The sequence below is a fragment of the Apodemus sylvaticus genome, chromosome 16 (genome assembly GCF_947179515.1).
Source record: "Apodemus sylvaticus chromosome 16, mApoSyl1.1, whole genome shotgun sequence".
Lineage (NCBI taxonomy): Eukaryota > Metazoa > Chordata > Mammalia > Rodentia > Muridae > Apodemus > Apodemus sylvaticus.
Genome location: NC_067487.1, coordinates 43,428,746 through 43,450,329, shown reverse-complemented (window position 1 = coordinate 43,450,329; position 21,584 = coordinate 43,428,746). Strand labels below are relative to the sequence as shown.

The following is a 21,584-nucleotide window of genomic DNA, read 5'->3' as shown; positions in this document are numbered from 1 at the left end:
GTTATTTTGGCTTCAAAGACCACACATCATATCAAAACTATATACTGCCGAGTATACTTTGAATATAAGGCATATGGGTGTTTCTCTGTCAGCTACACTGACATATATGAAGAAGAAAGACAGAATTACATAGCATGTATATTTTATTTATTAAGGTTCTTTTCTGTTAATTTAGGAGACACTTCTTCCTCGGGGTAATCTTAACACCATACAAAATGTCATAAGTCTGTGTTTTATTCGCCATACACAACTGTTATCTAAATTTGATACTAAATACAAATACCTGATTAAAACACTATCAAAATAAAAAAAAAAACCAAAGTATAATTTACATACCTCCCCATTCTCCTTTTGTAATTTAGATCTTATGGACAAACAACAGTTAATATCATTTGTTTTTCTTAATTCTGCAAGAAAGAATTTTTAAAATTACTGTGGATTTTAGCCTATTATTTGCTAAACATTTGTTAAGTTCCTAGACAAAAATGTTCTAGGCTTTTCTTCCCCTTTTGTGAAAGAAGAGGTATTTTGAAGATAGACCACACAGGAGCTTCTTGTTTTGCATTGTACATAGAAATGTTAACCAATTAACGAGCAAGCACAGAGATTTCTTTAACTCTTACTACTCACTTCAAGGTAGCTTGGCTGCCCTAGGTTTCCTATATTCTAGTGGATCACAACTGTTGTGATACTTAGTAGTGACCCCCAAAAATAAAAGTATTTTGCTTCCATGTCATAACTGTAATTTTTTACTGTTATGAATCATAGAGTAAATATCTGATAAGCAGGATATCAAATATTCGACTCCTGTGAAAGGGTCATTTAAACCTCCCAAAGAGGTCATGACCCACAGGCCGAGAGCAGCTGTTGTACTCAGTCGGTCTAGCAGTGTCACTGTGGATGAAAATACTTTCAGGAGTAATACTGACATGATACATTTAAACATTATTGAAAAGCTAATAAACTTTAGATATAAAGATTCATAAATGTATATGAATTATGACTTTCTGGGAGGCAAATATATGTATTTGCTATATTGAAAACAAAAAGCAACAACAATTTTAAAAACAAAGATAAGAAAACTATAGCATTAGTGTTACCTGTTGCTATTCTATGGAAAATGACAGGAATTGGGTCTGTAGTGACTAGCACATCCTCATCGTTTTCTGAACTTGACACATATGTATTGTCTGCAAAGGAATGTAAGTAAAGACACAGCAGAATTAGTTCACATCCTCTATAAAAGAAACAGAATCATATCTTCATCAATTTAATCCAATTCTCAGTAAGGGCATCCTGCTGTTCTCATTAACTCCGAGGAAAAGGAACAGAACACTGTCTTTGGTGTAAATTAATCATAAAATTATGGCCTTTTCAAAGGTGCCCATAGCTTCTCCGAAATGTAGAGATTTTAGACAGAAAGTATTCAGAAACATGCTTTTCTTCTGTTAGGGAAGGGTTTAAGACAGTCTCCCTATGTAGCCTTTAAAGTTAGCATCCTCCTGCCTCAGTCTCCTAAGGACTCTAGGCCTGGCTCCTTATACATTCCTAAAATAGCCTAAAGGAACTGATAACTGGTATTTATCTCTTTTTGTGATCTCACAAGACAACATTCTGCTCAACGTCAATGTCGATTTCAAAAGGCAGGGTACAAGACCGACCGAGGAGATAACTAAGGAACAGTTGGTGTTTTGTTTTGTTTGGTTTTGCTTAACTCAAAACCAAACACGTTGGCTCCACACTTGTAATCCCAACATTTGAGAAACTGACATAGGAGGATCATTAAATTTAAGACAAGCCTTTCTTTTTATAGTTTACTGGTTACATTTGTTAACTTTACACAAATTATTCAGGGAGAAAGAACCACACTTAAAGAACTGCTTCTATTAGATATGCCTGTGGACATGTCTGTAGCATTTTCTTGATGGATAATTTATTGTGGGAGTGGATGCGTCGCTCGGCCCAGTGTGGGCAGTGCCACTGCTGGGCAGGCGGTCCTGTGGCATATAAGAAAGCAATCTGAGAAAGCCACAAGGGGCAGTGCAGTAATCAGCATCTTTTCCCAACTCCTGCCTCTGCTCCTGCTCCGGTTTCTGTCCTGACTTCCCTCAATGTCAGACTGTGATTGTGACATGTAAGACAAATAAAGTTTTTCTTCCCTAAGCTGCTCGACAGCTTGAAGTTCTTGTCACACAGATCTTTCGCTTGTTTGGTTAGAGTCACACCAAGATATTTTATATTGTTTGTGACTATTGTGAAATGTATTATTCTTTCCCTAATTTCTTTCTCACCCTCTTTATCATTTGAGTATAGGAAAGCTACAGATTTATTTGAGTTAATATTTTATCTAGTCATTTTGGTCATGTTTTTTATCACAGCAGTAGAAAGCAGTCCAGGACCTATGGGGAGACTGTGTCTAAAACAAAAACCAAAAATATCAGTAAGAGAAGGAGACAGAGGAAGGGATGGGTGGAAACTCTAGGTAGCAGTTTGCTGAAATTACAGCCTCCATATTGCTGCTAGGTAAGCTGCTATTGGTCTCACCAGAATCATTCTCCTATAAATTAATATTTTCTAACTGTACCATACACTGAGCATTAAATTATACTTTAAATCCTTACATTTCTAATTTGCTAGGTTTGCCTCTAGAACAAAATGTATAAATGCATCAATTTCTCCAATAAATACAGATTTTTGGGTATGGTAAAATAATGCTATAATAATACAACACCCAGTAGTTGTTAATCTACCTTTGTCATTAACGACTGAAGGGCATCTATAAGACTGCCAACTCATTAACAAATGCCCCATAGTTTCAAGATGGCCTAGTGTGGAAGCGGGTTTGCTAACAGGTCTGATGATCTGGGTTCAATGCCTAGGACTCACATGTTGGAAGCAGAGAATTGACTTCTAAAAGATGTCCTCCAACCTCCACATACTTGCATGGCACACAACACACACACACACATACACACACATGCTCGCAAGCACACACACATGCATGCATGCACGCACGCACGCACCCACACACGCAGCGCCTGTATATGCATGTATATGCTGGGTCTGATGGCACACCCCTTAACATCAACACTCACAAAGCAGAGGCAGGCCGATCTCTGAGTTTGAGGCCAGGCTGGGACTAGACTGAGTTTGTGGGTAGCCAGGACTATGCAGCAAGACCCAGCCTCAATACATGAGGAAAAATTAAAATAAAACAAGAGTAAAATAATATGCATGCAAATTTCTTATAACACAACTACTGCTAACTCACTGAAAATAAAACACCCTCAACAAATAGAAACATGGATCAATTTCTGTTCAGATAACTGAAACTACATGTCTTTAAAAAACTATTGAAACAGGTTGTAATAATATTGTGTGAGAATTTGACTTTTATTTGATAGACTTGAGTCATTATGATTCCCTGTCTCCTTCAAATGCACTATTTTTAAAAATATAATAAATTATATGTATGTATGTATGTGTATATATATATATATATATATATATATATATATATATATATATATATATATATCAAGAGAAGAGTATTCATGGAGAAGAGGCTTTATTAAGCTATTTTAATGGGAGATAGCATGGTATAGACCAAGTGGCAACTAGGCAAGTCTGCCTCATCACTCTATTAGCATTAACCACAAGCTGGGTGTAATGGCTACTCCCTTGACTGTATCTTGAATGAACTACAATTCAGAATTGGAGGGCACGACCTGTGATCCAGTTCTTGAGGCAGGAAGACACAAGTTTCTGACCTGGACCTTGGCAGGGAGATCTTGAGGCCTAGTGGTCATGAAAAGCTTAGGCAAGGTCTCTTTAATCCCAAGAGAGTGAAATAAGGAGATATCTAAATCCAAGGTCAGCCTGGGACAAAGCAAGTACCAGATCTAGGTGTGGTAGCACACACCTTTAATCTGGACCAAACCTTCTGTTGGAGGCCTACATAAGGACACTGGAAGAAGGAAGATTCACTCTTCAACTGCTTACACTTACTTGCCAGCACATCTGTTGGAACCTACTTCTTCAGGATTCCAGCTGAAACAACTAGCCTCAGGGTACTGAGCAACTACTAGATCATTGGACTTCCCATCCACAGCTGCCCATTGTTGGGGTAATTGGACTGCAGACAGTAAGTCATCACAATAAATTCCCTCAATATAGAGAGACATTCCATAAATCCTGTGACTCTAGAGAACCCTGACTAATAAACTGAGTGTGCCTAATTTTGAGATACCATTAGGGACAATGTGACTTGATCAAGTTTGCTTAGAGGCATGAATCACAACACAGACCAAGGAGCAGAATGTATGGGGATTCATCTGAGGTTCACATCAAGACACTGGCCACTTAACTGGATTCTCTTCTGTCAGGAGCTTCATGCATTCAGATTAGTGGTTATAAAAGTAGGGTGGGGGGGATTGCAGGTGAGCTCTCTTCTTCTTCTTCTTCTTCTTCTTCTTCTTCTTCTTCTTCTTCTTCTTCTTCTTCTGCTGCTGCTGCTGCTGCTGCTGCTTCTTCTTCTTCTTCTGCCTCTTCTTCTTCTGCCTCTTCTTCTTCTTCTTCTTCTTCTTCTTCTTCTTCTTCTTCTTCTTCTTCTTCTTCTTCTTCTTCTTCTTCTTCTGCTGCTACTGCTGCTGCTGCTGCTTCTGCTTCTTCTTCTTCTTCTGCCTCTTCTTCTTCTTCTTCTTCTTCTTCTTCTTCTTCTTCTTCTTCTTCTTCTTCTTCTTCTTCTTCTTCTTCTTCTTCTTCTTCTTCTTCTTCTTCTTCTTCTTCCTCCCCCTCCTCCTCTCCTTTTACTCCTTCTTTCTCCTACTCCTCTTCCTTCTCTTTCTCCTTTTCTTCTTTGGTGTTGTGGTATGTTTGTTTTTAAATATGCAGACATGGTGTTTCTGCACAGTCTAAGACATTCATGAAACCTTTATGCCTAAGTCCTCTCCTGCCCACCCTGCAAATGCTGGGATGATAGGTAAAGGCTAGAATGCCCAACTTGAGAGACAGATATTTCTTTTCTCTTAAACTTCAGTTAATCTTACTGATGGGAAGCTATGTGCTATTTAGTGAAACTAATTCTGTCTTCCCTATAAATTGGGAACTGACTCCATCTTCTTAGTCATTATAACTCTGTTTGGAGTTCTTCAGGATTCTGAAAGGCTGCATCTGTCCGTTTCCTTTGGGTTATCAAGCTTACCATCCCACTTCTGGGCATGCCCTCTGAAATGAAGTCAGAATATGCAAAAGCTATCTGCATTCTCCTGCACGTTCAAATTTTACTCTACATGGACAAGATGTGGAAGCTACCCAAGCATCCATCAACAGATGCATAAATGAGGGAACTGTCCTAAATACTCATGAAGTAGTGCTCTACTCAGCCATTCTAAAACAGAAGAAAAGAAAGAAATCTGCATCTGAGTGAGCCTGGAGCTCAAGTAACTGAAAGAACAAAACCACCAAACTACTGCTGATCTTGCATGCATAAAATCAAGGAAGTTGAAGTAAAAGAAGTTGAGGGTAGTACAGGAGTGGTGGTTGCCAGGAGCTATGGATAGGGAAGTGGAAAAGTATGGACAAAGGCTACAAATGTAAAGGTGTAAGAAGTTCTAGGAACCTAAACCCTAACACACAGATGATGCTGTGTTAACGGCTTTGATTACAATAATCAATATTGTAATCAATATACAATGTGTGTGCTTGTGTATATGAGAGCATTCATATATATATATATATATACATACATACATATATGCATATACATATACATATGCATCATATACATATACATACATTTGTTATCTGACAAAACTTTTAAACTTTTTTAAAAATACATTGATACCAACCAATTATAGATTCTTTCTAACCTAAGTCATGGTCTTAAATTTAAAATTGGGAAATGTGTTCATAAGCACAGTGCTATATGTATGAAATGATCCATCTTTGGATAACTACTTGTTTGAATAACTACTTCTTCTCTAAACTAGTTCACGGGTGACAGCAGCCTTGGTTTAGAGATGGGAAAGTCGGAAATAAGTAGGGCTGGGGACTGTATTTAAGATGACAGACTCCTTCAGACAGAACAAGGAAGGACGCGGAATCTTCAGTTCCCTCACTGGAGTTGTCTGATGAGTGCTGCATTTGGCTTTTGTTTTCTTTGTGGGTTTAAACCTTGTCTTGTTTTCTTCCTTCCTTCAGTCACTGGAGACAGGTTCTTAGGTTTGTTTTGTAGGGGATGTAGAGAGCTTTCTTAAGCTATTAACCATGTGAGTATTTCCGTTTCTCTTCCACAGAGCACCACCGTCATTAGCACAGCGGATCGCTGGGATGGAAAAGTACAGTTGCAGAGAAGCAGCTCTCACTGATTTTACTCACTTTCAAGTGCAGGGTCATTTAAGTCAAGACAAGACAAGTCAATGCCATTCATTGTTGCTATGTAACTTAAGAGAAAGGGTGCCTGTACTGATAAGTATTAATTATACCAATTTTGTATTATAATCTAGGTATCTTCCCTGAATTGCCTATAATGTTGTCATTTTTTGTCATGTGTTTCAAGCCAACCAATTATCATCCCCTACTGAAGACAGGGAAACCAAAACTAAAGGCAATTAACTCTCTTAAATTATTTAAGCAATTACTTGATTACACAATTATTACATGGTGAAGCTTGAATCTTTTCTCAATCCAGAAGTCAATAGTTTGTCACTGGGTTGTGTTTTAAATATGGAAACCGTGATCTCTGGAAAATGGCAGCATCTTATGAGAGATAAACACATTTTGTTAAATATCGAAACAATTACATGTTAAAGCCTCTGCTCTGGCAGTGCTAGGATTCCAAGTCCCACTGAAGATGCTAATTTACAGTTACATAGGATGTTCACATAAAGAATGAAGAGAAGGAGAAATTCAGTAGCTAAGCCTCCTAACTACAGAAAGTATGAACATTACAAGGAGTAGTTTGGCCTGAGCAGAGTCAACCTGTGACTTGTAGTGCATACATTGCTTTCAAAATCCATCTCCATAAACATCTTCTCAGGAAGACTCATTGAAGCCAGAGGGACCTCACTGTTTCACTTGATTTAAAGTGTGAGTGTGTACCTATACCATTATGTATGCTCAATTCCAAGACTGAGTCTTTCACAGAATTTCATAGACACCGACTATGAGGTGAGTGTTAAGTGATGGCAGGAGTAGGTGAACAAAGTTGTAAACTGATAACTGTTGCTAGGGGCTTAAGTGGCCATGGCATACTGCTCCTGACAGAGGGGACCAGGACAAATGCAGGCCAAAGGAAACTACACCAACAAGATTACGTAGCTAGCTAACCCTTGAGCCAAACCATCCTCAAAAGGCAGTTAAATAAGCCCAGAGAGACTACCAGGTGAGCTTAGTGAAGGCAGTACCACAATTATTGAATTCAGTAGGTAAGACAAAAACAGTAAAAGACACAATTTGCTTAAGAGAATTTTAAATACAGGGAAAGGTTACATAAAACAGACCAAAGTGTAAGAAGAAAAGAACAAATATACCTAACACAATGGAGAACAGAGATAACCAGAGATACGGAAGGCTACTTTTTAAAATAATAGTCCACATGGTATAAAATACTTTTTTTTTCTTAAAAAAAAAATCAAGGCAGATTTTTCAACGACATAGGAACTTTTCAAAAGGACGCTCAGAAAAAATTACAGAGTCGATAAGTATGGTAATACTCTACCACATCTGTAAAGACAGGCTTGGGCAGGCTTCCTTGCTGGCTCTATAAACACTCAGAGCCAGGAGGTTCCATCTTGCATCTTGCAGTTCATAACACCAAGTACCAAACAAAGGACACACAGTTCCAAAGGTAACAACAACATGCTGAATGACGTAGCCTGTCTCCTTATTAATTAAAGGAAGAAACAAAACGATTCCTCAACAGAGGTCAGGTAAAAATTCAATACACTCATTAATGTTCTAAAATGCAATAAGTAAGAAAAAAATGATGCTTTGTTTTGACAAGTAGAAACACGCTACTTTTGATACAAAGCTGCCAAATTTTCTATTATTGAAAATTATTCCAGAAATTCTAGGAAGTTTGTTGGGGGGAGGGGAAACGGAGTTACAATTATTATAAAGGAAAAACAAATGTAATTTTATATAGTAATGTCAATCTAAAAAAGTGAAACATATTAACCAACAAATCTCAAATAAATCTGTATTAAAATTTAATAAAAGGGAAAATATTGTCACACTGCCGTTGACTCCAGAGCCCCTGGAAAGCACTGATCATAGGTCCCCAGAAGCCACAGTTACTAGAGCTGAAGTGTGGACAGTTTGTAACTAGGTCCCATGTCCCTACAGAGCATGATTTGATTCTTCAGCATATGTTCTTTAAGTGCGAGTGTCATAGTGGCCATTTTTACCTGTCACTCATAATGGCATTTGGAATTAGACTGAATTAAAAGCAGCACTTGGTACCTGATTCTTGTGTGGTGTGTCTGATAGACCAGACACCTCAGCCATTTCAAACCCCAGCCTCAGCACTTAAAGCAGAATACACAAACCCACTTCTCCCCCAGCAAACTGAGACTTGCTCTGATCATCTAAGATCAAACGTGTATCTAAATTCTGTTAACTTGTAGAAATAAAATTATTTTGGAAATTTACTACAAACTTGCTCCAAGGTGAGATTTTAGTTAGAAAAAAATAGAATACAAATTAAAACAACAACAACAACAATGTTTTATTTAGAAATTTCTGATATTGGTGGCTGGGGAGATGGCTCAGCAGTGAAGAGCACTGGCTACTCTTCCAGAGGGCCTGAGTTCAATGCCCAGCAACCACATGGTGGCTCACAACTGTTTGACTCCCATCCCTGGGAATACAGCTCCTTCTACTGGCCTCCACCGGCACTGCAAACACATGCAGGCCAACCACCCAAACACATACAACTTTTAATTCCTTTCAATAGATAGTTAGGCATGTAGCTCAGTAGCCGAGCGTTTGTCTAGCATGCACAAGGCTGTGTTCAGTCCCCAAGACTACAAAAAGAAATGAGATAAAATAAAATGTAAGGGTCTGGAGAAATGACCCAACTGTTAAAAGCATTGGTTGTTCTTCTACAGAACTTTGACTCAATTCACAAAGGACGGCCACCCGTAACACTAGTTCCGAAGCACACACATGTGCACGTACATGCATGTAGGCAGAGCATTCACACGCCCAAAGTAAAATAAATAGATCCTATTAAAAATTAAATATATATTGTTTAAATTTTTACACCTAACCAAGTTATATTTCCAAGACACACTCCAATGATTTGAGGAAAAGAAATAAATAAAAGGAACAAAGTATTACCTCTTTACCACCAGAGGGAGCTATGAATTGGGGCCACTTGGTTTACCACACTACATCACTACAAGTAAATCAAAGAACTCACTATGTTGGCCAGGCTAGCCCAAACTTACAAAGATTCACCTACCTCTGACTCTTGAGTGCTGGGATCAAAGGTGTGCGTTACCACACCCAACCTGTGTGAGTTTACTTACTTAAAAATAAGCAGTATTCATAATTTGTTATGAAGATATTGCCAAACATTTCTCTTGCAGTTAATCCTTTTCTGTGTCCATTTCAGTAAGCACTTAATATTTCTTTAAAAAAAATGATGCTATCATGTACATCCATGAGAATGCCTACATCAGGAAATCGCATTTGGTTTTGGGCCCAGTGCTGCAGAATCTCAATCTCAACAGGATTCTTCCTCTGTCTTTACGCCTCCTCTGCCAATGCTTCATGGTCCCATGCATGTACACATACTCCATATCTCCAGGAGAATAAGATGGTCAAAAGTGCTTAATGAGAGCTTTAAGGGAAACATACCTGGATAGTCTTCTGAGACATGTACCGAATAGGATACACTGTAAAGACAGGGAAAAGAGAAAGGGTTAAGTTACTGTGGAAAGAGTCATGCTTTTACACAAGAAAATCCAACCTGTTGCTGTCTATTGATACAAATACAAGTGGAAGCACACTGCCCACACAGACCAGAAGGCTGACTTAAAGGGGATACAGGAAACACGCAGATGAATTTGAGGGTCCGTAGGTCTTCCCAATCCTTCCTGAAACAGTCGTTATTCTCCTGGTTGATATCTTCCTCTCAAAATAAACAAGTCCTTTCATTTCAGCAATACACAAAGGCTCCTTACAATGAGAAATTGTTTCTCGGTTCTGTTTTTCCTCAAGTCTGCTTTCCATACCAGAGAGCAAGTTCTGTAGTTAGAACTGCATTCAAGAATTTAAATTGCGTGTGTATGTTGCTGAGGATAGACCTTGGGGCCTTGTACACACTCGACACTCTGCCGCCCAGCTGTGCTCCCAAACTCAGCAACCATTTTCAACATTGCTTCCCCACAAGTGTTGTTTTAACAAAAAAATGACATTTGACTTGAAATTAATGGGAAGATAGATGCATGTTAGTTATTCTTCTTAATTCAGTCTTTCAAGCCATTATAACAAACAAAATACAATCAGCTCTGAGGACTACAGAACTGCTTCAGAAAAAAAATTAAAATATATATCAACAATTTCCCAACTCCTTTCTCAGGAACCCTTGTGCCTCTACAAATCTGTTTCAGATGACAGACATTTAGATAATCTATTGCTGCATTTTTCTATGTCTATACAGAAGACTGCAAATCCTGTGAAATTTGAGTTCCATATTCATTTATATCAATCCATGGTCAACTGTTTTAGTGTATGATACCCAGGACTCATATGACAGCAGACATTTAAATGGGTTAGTGGAGTAGTTCAGAAACAAACGATATGTTACTGTTCATGAAGGACATTTTGCTGCTCAATTAGTAAGTCGACAAAGCCAGTCGTGTTAATGTGAAATCATATTTAAGCAGCACATGGATGAATAATTCAAAGAAGCATAACATCAAGCTATGAACACAGTAGAGAAGAGCCTGGGCAGTACAAAGCCCAATCATTTACTTTTTTACTTGGAAATAAATATGATTCACGTTTTGATGGAAGGGATGTTCATGCAGCTTCCGCACAGTTATAAGATGCTGCTTACATCTTATACTACACAGAAGAACACTCAAACCAAGCAATAGACAGTAAAGTGTGTATTATTCTGTGTCGCTCTGTCACACATGTGACACATATGTACTACATCTTCAGGACCCAGAACTATTCAGTTATTTGTCACCCCGTCATCTTAATGTCCCAAGCTCCATGCTGTCATCCAATCAGTTCTCTAGTAGTTCTCCAATTCTGCCATCTTAAGTGTGATACGAATGTGAGAATGTGTGTGTGTGTGTGTGTGTGTGTGTGTGATTTCATGCATACAACTGGACAGTAAAAATCACAATAATGTCATTTTAAGGCAAAATTACTATCTAAAAAAAAAATTACTCAAGTGGTGATGTTTAAGACAAAAACAAGGAAAACGCAAATTATTACCATAGCATAGTAGTAAAATGAGAGCAAGACTTAGTGGGATGGACCAGGAGGAAATGAGAAGATGGGGCCAAATGACAGATGCTGAGACCAGCCCAAGCCCCAGCTTCTGAAATCACGGCCGAGTCAAATGCCAAGGAGGTAAAATATCCATGTCACGGCGCCTGAACCTTGGTAAGGGAAAAGAATACTGTGACCCAATGTGAACTCTCTCTCTCTCTCTCTCTCTCTCTCTCTCTCTCTCTCTCTCTTCACTTGCTAACACAGTGGGAATCTACTACAGAGCAATAAAATTCTTGTTGATCAGTCTACCCTTTTAAATGGAGCAGTTCTATATGACAGAGAACCCAGGCACCTGGCAAAGATGATATCCGATTCCAAGTCGAATCAATTTCCACCACCCTCTGGCCTCAACCAAATTGGGAACCTCCAATCTGGGAACCTACTATAGACTAGCAGGAGCCTTGCTGTTGTTTGGAGACTTACTACCTAGGTAATAGAGAAAAAGTCACTTAGACAAAATCAGCTTCAGACTCCGTTCAGAAGGATGGGTGGTTCCGTGTCTATGCCCTCCAGATCTTCTGTGATGGTCTGGCGGAAGGCCCCACTATGCTGTCAGCCATTCAGCGGCGGTGGCTCAGGATCTTAGCCCAGCTCCAGTTCTTTCTGTTTGTCTTAGTTTGTTTTGTGGAGACACAGTCTCCGGGAACTCCAGCCAGACTCAAGATCAGTATGTAACCCAGGGAGGCTTTGACATTGACCTCTGGACTTGACCCCCATCTCCAGCATGCTGGGATTAAGTGTGCATCACCGCTCTGAACCTCAAGCACTAAAATGAACAGGAGTTTTACATGAATGAAGGTTCTCTGGAGAATTCAATTTGATTTGTGGAAAAAAAATACTATGTTACATTTATCAGAAACTAAAGCGAACAGCAACAATTTTACTTTAAGATTGCTAATGGCCTCATAATAATAGGGGACAGCCCCACGTTCATGACCATGCTTAATTTTTCAAGACTCAAACAGGAAACAAAAGCCAAGCAGAACGATTCATCAGCTCTCTGACCTGAAGCTTGATTTTTGATTTTTGGGTGAATACCAGGAGGAAAATCACCAGACCTGTAAAATCTTAATCAGTTCCAGTCTGTAGCTTGCAGAATTCTAAGGGAAACAATCCAGTACGAGCAGACTTGGATGATTAAGCTAAGGCTCTCTAATGAGTAGGGCCAAATGGGTGGCAGGCAGGGGTGGGGTTGGGGGTAAGGCAGGGGTGGAGGTAAGGCAGAGGGCAAAGCTTTCAGAGCAGGGCTGCAATGTGCTTTCCAGAATGAATGCTATACAGCCTGCAAGTTATAATACTGGCAAACTCAAAATAAAAGATGACAGGAGAAAACCCCTGAAGCAAGCTCTAGATTCAGGGTGTGAAATGCCCTCATAGTACTGGACTATGCAGTGTTGTGAATACATTAAAAATCTTTGTCAGAGAACTTCAGGCCAGTTGACATGTTGTTTGGTATAAAATCTATATACGGATCACAGCCTGAGGTGCTTCGGGTCAGAAGTGTAAGCTGGAATCTATAATTTTTTTCTATTACTGTGTAAGTCCTCTGATAGTATTTGGCCCGAGGAAAGACTTCCCTCCCTCCGCAGCAGAGCCAGAAGGCCATCAGAAAGGAGCCATCCAAAGTTCCGCCGACACCTAAACCTTACACTTGGGTATTACTCCTATTACTGGAACCATTCCCAGGGTCATTCCTGCATTTAAATTCATTGTTTGTGCCTTTTCCTTCTGTATCATCTAGTGGAGAGGTGAAAGACACAAACTTAGTCCTCGTTCCTACGTTCTCAGCTTTAAGAAAACTATTTAAATACAGCACAATGATGACAGGTTTGGTGGCCAAATTTAAAGCAAGGCAGGAACACAGGAAAAGACCTTGTCTCAAAGTAACAATAATAAACAATAATGATAATAATTTTTTTTAAAAACTCCAAAGCATAGTATGGAGGTGTGGTGGTTTTAATGAGCATATTTTAAGTTGTGTATGAATACTTGGTATCCAAGTCGGGGCACTTTGGGGAGTATTAGGAGGTGTGTCCTTGCTACAGGAAGTCATGCCACTGGAGGTGGACTTCTTGACCCTCTGCTTGCAGTTCAGGGTGTGAGCAGTCAGCTAGTGGTGACAGCCACCATGACTGCTGCTTGCTTTTCTCTCTCCTTGCCGTGATGCCCTCTTAGCCTTCTGGAACCGTCAGCCAGATGAAGCCTTCTTCTTGTAAGCTGCTTTGGTCACAGTGCTTTATCACAGCACAGGACAGGTAGGTAATGGGAGACAGCATCTTAAAATGTAAGTGAGAACCCAGGCTGAAAATAAAGGGATCTTAGACTCAGAAGACTTGTCACAGGTGCCGAATGCAATATCTGTATTTTATAATAGACTCCCAAACACTATGGCCATCTGCAAAGCAAAACTCCAGGGTCCCGAACTCTTTTTATTCTCCACAAGACCCAAGGATTAACAGAACAAGCAAAATCTAGGACTGTCCGGTGTGCTGCCTCTTTCGCCTCCTCCCTGAAATCTAAAGCACGTTTCCTCATTACAGAGCCTTGAAAGCACTCAGCTTTCCTAATTACATCACATTTCTAGAATTCACACAGGGGAAAAAGCAAAATGCAGAAATCAATACAGGTCCCAGGCATCTTTGTTCACGTGTGGACACGAGAAGCTGAAACCGTCAGCAGAAAAAGCCACCCTTGCCACTGACCTAGGTCAACAGGCAAGTGATCCCCCATTCTTCACCAGTCCCTAGCTATGGCTACTGTATAACTTCAGGATTAGGAGATTCTAGGGCACGTTCCTACTTCACTGGTAACCGGCTGTCACTCACGCCAATGCAACATCACGACAGTATTAAGCTACATAGAGACCCAAGGCCTCCTTTACCTCACCCTCCCCTCCAGACCCTGGATCTGGACCTGAGGGTAGATCTGCATCTCTTGTACAAAATCAAACCTTTCTGTTCTACTCTTCAGTTCTGACTCCTCCAATCTTTAAACAGTGTTTTCACTCCTTTGGTCTTCACTGGCTGCCTCCAGGTTGCAGTCCATCCTCTGCCTGGCTCTAGATAAATGCTCTCTACAGCTCCTTTAGCTCCTTCGCTGTGAAGCTCCAACCTTGCCCCAAAAGCTTCAAATGGTAGAGTTGTGCTTGGCATTGTCCCCTAGATCCCTGAAAGCTGACAAAAAAAAGACAGGGACACTAAGGTGTAGGAGCCTACAGGACACATAAGGACATCAACATCAGCTGTTAAAGGCTTGGCCCAGTAACCCCAGACCTAGGAATCACTTAGATTCCTCTGGTTTATCTCTCCTTTTCTAAATCGTGACAAATCTAATAATTTGATTTCTGGCTGTCAAATCATTTTACTTCATATTAACATAAAGGAGACTTCCATTTGGCTACTCCCTCGGGCATTTCAACTACTGCTCCTGCTAACGACCCACATACAGACTTACAGTATCTGAGACAAACAGCTCTCAGTTTGGTCAAGCTTAACCTATCAATATGCTACAAAGATCCCATAAACCCACATTCTATTTGGGTTTTTTGTTTGTTTGTTTTATTAGTCACACAATTCTATAATTTATAAATATTGATGCCATGATAGAAGTGGGGAGAAATCTAACTACAAAGATATTAAGAAAAACACTACTTAGAATAAACAATTGAGGGCTGATGAGAGAGAGCGATAAGTAGGTAAAGGTACTGGCCACCAAACAATACAAGCTTGAAAAACTGAGTCTGATTCCCCAAAACTAGCATGGATGAGGAAGGACAGAGGTTGTCATGAGTGTGAATTCTATAGTCATGCCATGATGCACATACTCACATGCACACTAATGAAAATTTAAAGAGCCAACTCTCCCAAATATTGTATTGTGTATGCATGATTAAGACCTTAGGCCAACTTAAAAGGCAGTAGGCTAGGAGACTTGGTTTTCAAGGCAAGGTCTTACATAGCTCAGTCTTTGAACTCCATGTATACCTAAGGATGGCCTTGAACTTGTGATCTTACTTCCATCTCTGTGTGCTGAGATGGCATATATGTGCCCCACATGCAATTTTATGCAGACTTAAGGACTGAACTTGGGTTTGGGGCATGCCAGGCAAGCATACCACCAGCTAAATAATATCCTTACCCTAAGAATATTTTTAAATCTGGAATCCCAGAGACAAGGGAGGTAGAGAAAGTGTCTGAGGTTCAAATCAACCTCAACAAAAGGAGAGAGGAGTTGTTTATAAAACAAGCAGGTTATTTCTGGTGCAGTAAAAGAAACACATTTGGTATGATGAGACATGTTTGCATGATAAATATATATGTAGTACAAATATAAACTTGCAGGAAAACTGCTCAAGAAGAGTGCTCCTTCTCCCTCCCTAGGATTCTGAATGAAACATGTCTTCCTGCATACCTGAATTACTTCGATCAAGTACAGCTACAATGTGTAGTGAGGCAGGTGCTAGAGCTGTTTCACACACTCCCATTTATGCTTCAGCCATGCTGGTGACAGGCACTGCTCCACAGCTCCACGTGACGCAAAAAAAGTAGAGTGGGCTCTGGATGTCACCATCAAGTCATCTCCGACACTCGCATTTTCAAGTCTACAATGATGGCAGCAGGAGCCTTGCAGCATTCCCCAGGGCAGGAGCTTAAAACCCAGTGGAACACTAGACAGGAGGACTTACAAATAAATGAGTAAAAACTGGAAGCACTAGTTATTTTCTGTACAGTTTTTATAGCAATTCAACATTAATTAGTAAGTTATGTGTCAGGAGTGCACTACACATTAAAGTTTTTATGTAAACTGCTACCATTTTTAAGACTTAGTAAAAGGAATATAATTTCTCCTAAACAGAAGTGGGCTTGTGGAAAACCACCAGTGTCAAATGGAAAAATATTTGATTGGGAATTGTTTAAATATCACGTATGCCATGCAATGACTAAGTACACTAAGTTGAGCCCATTAGTGGCAATGCAGAACAAATGGCTCTGTCTCCTGAGCCTGTCCAGACTTTCCTCAGCATCAAAACTCCTGGACAGACATTTTCAATGTAGGAAACACATCCTTGAGCTAATCAGATATAGATCAGCCCCTGCAAAAGACTGGAGATGCTGACCAAACGTTAAGGCAGTCAAGCATAGATGTTCCTATTTTCAGAACATTTTGATAATTTTTAAACCTATTATACTTTGAAGAGATGAAGGAACATTACCAACACAAAGAAATGCTTTTCCTGTTTGTGTTTAAAGTGAGAGCCCAATTGGCAGCTTCTATTCCTCACTTCTGGACCACGGGTCAATACTTAGACTTCTAAGAGAGAATCCTCTGGGTGGGGCTGAATTTGAAAGCACCTAAGAAGCTGGATGCCACTGTAATTAACCTCATTGCTTTGAGGAGTGCAATCTGTTTCTTTCCTTTATCACATCTGCAGTCAATACAAGAGTCAACAGAATACAAGAATGGAGATGAAAAAAAGAAGCAGATGCAAATTCGTCAAGAGATAAATGCCAGCCAGGTATAGTAGCACACCTCTTTAATCCCAGCACTTGGGAAGCAGAGGATGGTGGCCTATCTCTGTGAGTTCCAGGCCAGCCTTGTGGCCTGTGAGATAAGGAACAGCCAGAGCTAGAGACCTTATCTCAAAACAAACAAAACAGGCAGGCAGGCAGGCAGACAGACAGACAGACAGACAGACAGACAGAGATATCCCAGGGCTGGAGTAGAGTTAAGAAGCACAGTGTCTGCCCTGTGTGCTGAAGGCTCTAGGTTCAGTCCCCATACCAAAACAAAAAGGAGAATCAGTACTGTTCACACAAGATGCGAACACTAGGTAGAATATGCCATCACCCAATACTTAGTGTCTGTAATAAGCTAGTTACATAATTATTTCCATATTTTGCCCTCACAAAGTAATCTCTAGGCTTTTCTCTTCTGTACAGTGTGTAACCAAAACAAATATAATATTCAAGTGATGCATATTCACTCAGATTTACAGTCCTTTACCTTCAGTGTTTTATATCTGAACCTCCAAGTGGTTATAAAAGTGCAAAACCTGCTGCATACACAGCATACCAAGACTTAAAGGCTGAACAGAAGAGAATAATTCTATCCCTGAAGTCAAGGCAATAAAAATGACTGGGGAAATACCATCAACACTCAAGAGAGATAAACACCAGGGGTAACATTATACCATCTGAGCAAATCCCTCAAAGAATTATATCACATAAAGAGAGTTCGCGACAAGTTCCTGTCTTACAAGGCATCAAAACTGCAGCCCCCACAGTATACCCCTATCAGTCTCACCCTCGTCTCCCAACGCAGCTCTGTTATCTTCCAGATAACCCAGCCAGAGAAAACCAAACCAAACCAAACCAAAGAGAGCCAGGGCTGGAAAGATGGCCCAGCAGTTAACAGCAAATACTGCTCTTGCAGTTGACCCAGATTTGGATGCCAGCCCATAATCTTCTTTGACTCTAGTTCCAGAAGATCCAATGATGTCTTTGTCCTCTATAGACACCAGACATACATGCCACAGACACACATATATACAGATGAAACATTTATATACATAAAAAATAAAGAAACATAAAAAAAAATAAAGAAACTTGAAAAACTCTTTTCAAGTGGTTTTAACGTTTTATTACTGGGTATATATAATGAGTGTGTGAGGCTTCCCAAGGCAATGCAAAGGAAAGCCAAGGGTCAGCTGTGGGGAGTCAGTTCTCTCTCTCCAACTTTGTGTGGGTTCCAGTAATCAAATGCAGGTCTCAGGTTGCCAGTCACACTTTCCAGGCAAGGGCTCTGCGGCTGAGCTACTGAGTTGGGTTGTGTTGGTTTGGGGTTTTGCTGGTTGGTTTCTTCCCAGGCTAGACCCCCCTTCTTGAGTATGCCACGTCCCTGTCTGGAATTTCCTCTGTGTTTAGCCTCCTCGACTTTACTTTTGCCTCTGAGATCGCCCGCTCGAATGCACCCTTTGAGCAAATGCTTTCTTATCTCTTCCTAAGCTTGTGGATCTCAGCCAGAGCAGTCACCGTTTGAAATTACACACCCGTTTGCAAGACTCACTCCCACCTGCTTCTCCCGAATGCAGAAGGCCCTGTCTTCTTCCTGGTGATTAATACTGATGCACGCTGTTGTTTTGTCTTTAAACAGACAAGTTTTGTCTTTATTATTTTCACGATGTCTTGGTTCCACGCTAAAGTCAACAGTATATTTAAGCAGAAGAATGTCGTACACTCACCACGGAGAGCACTATATTTGTGTAATTAGTTTTTATTTATAACCTACAAATCCTTTCATCTTTCAATGCTAAATAAATGTACTCAAAATGACTTTACAAATAACAATCATTCAAAACTTGAAGAGTACACCATACAGAAAGACAAAGAATGGCCTTTGTTCAGCTTAGGGTGAGCCTGAACTGTGTTCTACATTAAAGAGCTAGACCTCCTGCTGGGTATTTGGTTAGGGAGATACTATCTACTGCTGAGTGCTGTCTTGCGGTCCAGAGGGTTACATGGAGGATGGTGTGCAGAGGAAGGCTGTTTGTGTGATGAGATTTGATCAGTGACAATGACTTCTCCACTTCCTGCCCTGCCTCACATTAAAGACCGAGAAGAAACATCATTTCACAGCCACAGAGAGCACCAGGCCTCGTCAAAATTCCTCTATTGCTTTCCCTTTAAAGGCTGTATGAAAAATAACAATAATAATAAATAACCCCCTCCCCACCCCGTATGTGAGGTAGGAGAGGAAAGCCCACTGAACAAGCCAATCAGCAACAGATCCCAAGGGCTGATGATGCAGCTGAGGAAAGCGGGTCTGGGTTGGATCCCCAGCACATGCTGTTCCTAGATGTGGTAGCTCACTCTGGAGGTCGGGACACAAAGGTCTCAGGTTCAAGACCATGCTGTACAACATGGTGGTTTGAAGCCAGTCAGAGATATGTAATTCTCTATCTCAAACAAACAGTCAAACAACAACAACAACCAAGTTGTTGGCAGATAGAACTGCTTTCTGTTCAAGCCTGAGAACGTGAGTTCAATCACTTGAACCTATGCAAAGATAGGAGAGAGCAACTCCACAAAGTGTCCTCTGTAAACACACACACACACACACACACACACACACAAACAAACAAATTTTAAATTCAGAACATAAAACAAAAGCATATTACACCTCTTCCCAATTACCGAATTATCAAGGGCTTTTTGTTCCATGCTCCAGGGTGGTTCTCATACAGAGCACAGCTTGGACTTTTAGAAAATGATTATGCAAGAAATAACTCACTTATTTGTCCTGTGTGGGAATGAGGAAGTTCTGTTTCTTCTAGTGGCCTTAGGACACGCTCAAGCAAGCTAATCTTAGGATACATGGGCTACATGCATGAGTGCACAGAAAGAGAGAGAGAGAGACAGGGACAGAGACAGAGACATAGAGAGACAGAGACAGAGAGAAACTGTAGAAAAGTTCACAGACAGAGAAAGATTCCTAATCAAATTTCATTCTAAACCTTTAATTCATGAATCATGACTTTATTTACATTGTGTTAAGCCAGCAGGAAATGTTTTGGTTTACCAAGCTGAAATCATCTGAATTTTACAGACTTATTAAGCAAGGATATCCTAATTTGCATTGAATACTGTTTAATCTACATTTTCATGCTATGCCTATTGCCTAGTAAATTTGACATATAGAATATAGTAGTGACTTAATTTAGAGTTTCAAATGATACAAGTCTGGACTTTTACAGAATTTATCACCTAGGAATAACTTCCAAAAAAAATGTAAGTAGATAGGTTACCAGAAAAAAAAAAATGCAGGGCCACAAATGTCTGTCTCTCTAAGTCAGTCTTCCAGACCTTCTGTGTTGGGCTAGGTTTAGATAGCCACAGACACCTCAACACTACTCTTGCTTCTTTGTGGAATGGAGTCTTTGGAGCAGATGTCTACCCAATAGGGCAGGCCCCCATTTTCAGTCTCAGATCAATTATCAGTACCTTACGAAAATCAAGTATGCTTTTATCGTTTGTTAAGCTTTTGAAACATATTTTACTCTCATAGGATTAAAGCAAAAAGTACAATTACCCTGACATATTTTGATCATGAAGTTAATTGATGAGCATTCAGTTAATGAATACAATTCATTCTTAAGCCAGTGAACAACTAAGACAGGAAGCTGTTTGGTTCTGAGGAGGGAGAGGCAAGTTCTGACAATACTCTGACTCTGACAACAGTCTGAACGTGCATCTCAGTGGAATACTGGCATGCAGGTTTCTCACTGTAGAAACAGAAAATATATTGTTGATCTCAGAGCCAAGGAGAGGAGGATGACAAGGGACAGAATTAACTGGTGAGGGGCATCTAGTTGCAGATATCCCTTTAGATATTGCAGCTGCTTGAATACTGTTTTCTAAAGTCCCTTCTTTTAAGCTATGTCTAAGTTCTGCAGTCACAGCTTTTACACACTACCGTGAAACATTTTAAAACACCTGATTCTCCCTGATCACATGAGGAGTCACGAAGTCCTCATGATGGTTTTTGCTTCTCATGCAACATGGTGAATTTCATTGTCTCCATAGTAATGGGCCTTCCCATCCTATAAAGATAAGTTGACTTTATAATTAAGGTTATTCTTATAGGACTTGAAGATAATTTTCAATTAACTGGTAGTGACAAGCAATTATTAAGAAGGAATGGCCAAATCTCTTAAAGTCATGCTTTCAGACTCTCCCAGGGAAACAAGCCTCAAAACTCCCTACAGGTTCCCAGTCTGAAGAGGAAGGGAACGGGAAAAAACCTGGGGAAATGTGTGAGCTCTCATAGGATGAATCATGTAGATACTAGAGGTGAAATGTGGTTGGAGAAATCCCTACTTTTATTTCTTACCTCAGAGATGTGAATAACAGGGGCTTGTGAAATCCCCATGCCAGAATTAAGGAGGCTAATCTAGGAACATCATGAGTTTGGGGTTAGCCTGGGCTAAAGAGTAAAGTGAGACACTATCTTCAGAAAGACAGAAAGAAGCAGCCAATCCAACATTTTCTTTAAGGATGTTGAAAAGTTAA

At 40.0% G+C, this 21,584-nt stretch overlaps 1 protein-coding gene across 1 annotated transcript in view; it reads right to left on the bottom strand.

Moving 5' to 3' along the window:
* Parp8 (poly(ADP-ribose) polymerase family member 8) overlaps positions 1–21,584 on the bottom strand; it is a 164,535-nt gene that overhangs the window by 69,772 nt on the left and 73,179 nt on the right. Inside the window, exons 4-6 of the mRNA XM_052159474.1 lie at positions 9,865–9,902; positions 1,101–1,190; positions 337–407 (exon numbers count right to left, since the gene is read on the bottom strand). Of these exons, the coding sequence (XP_052015434.1) occupies positions 337–407; positions 1,101–1,190; positions 9,865–9,902 (199 nt within the window). The remainder of the gene's footprint in view (positions 1–336; positions 408–1,100; positions 1,191–9,864; positions 9,903–21,584) is intronic.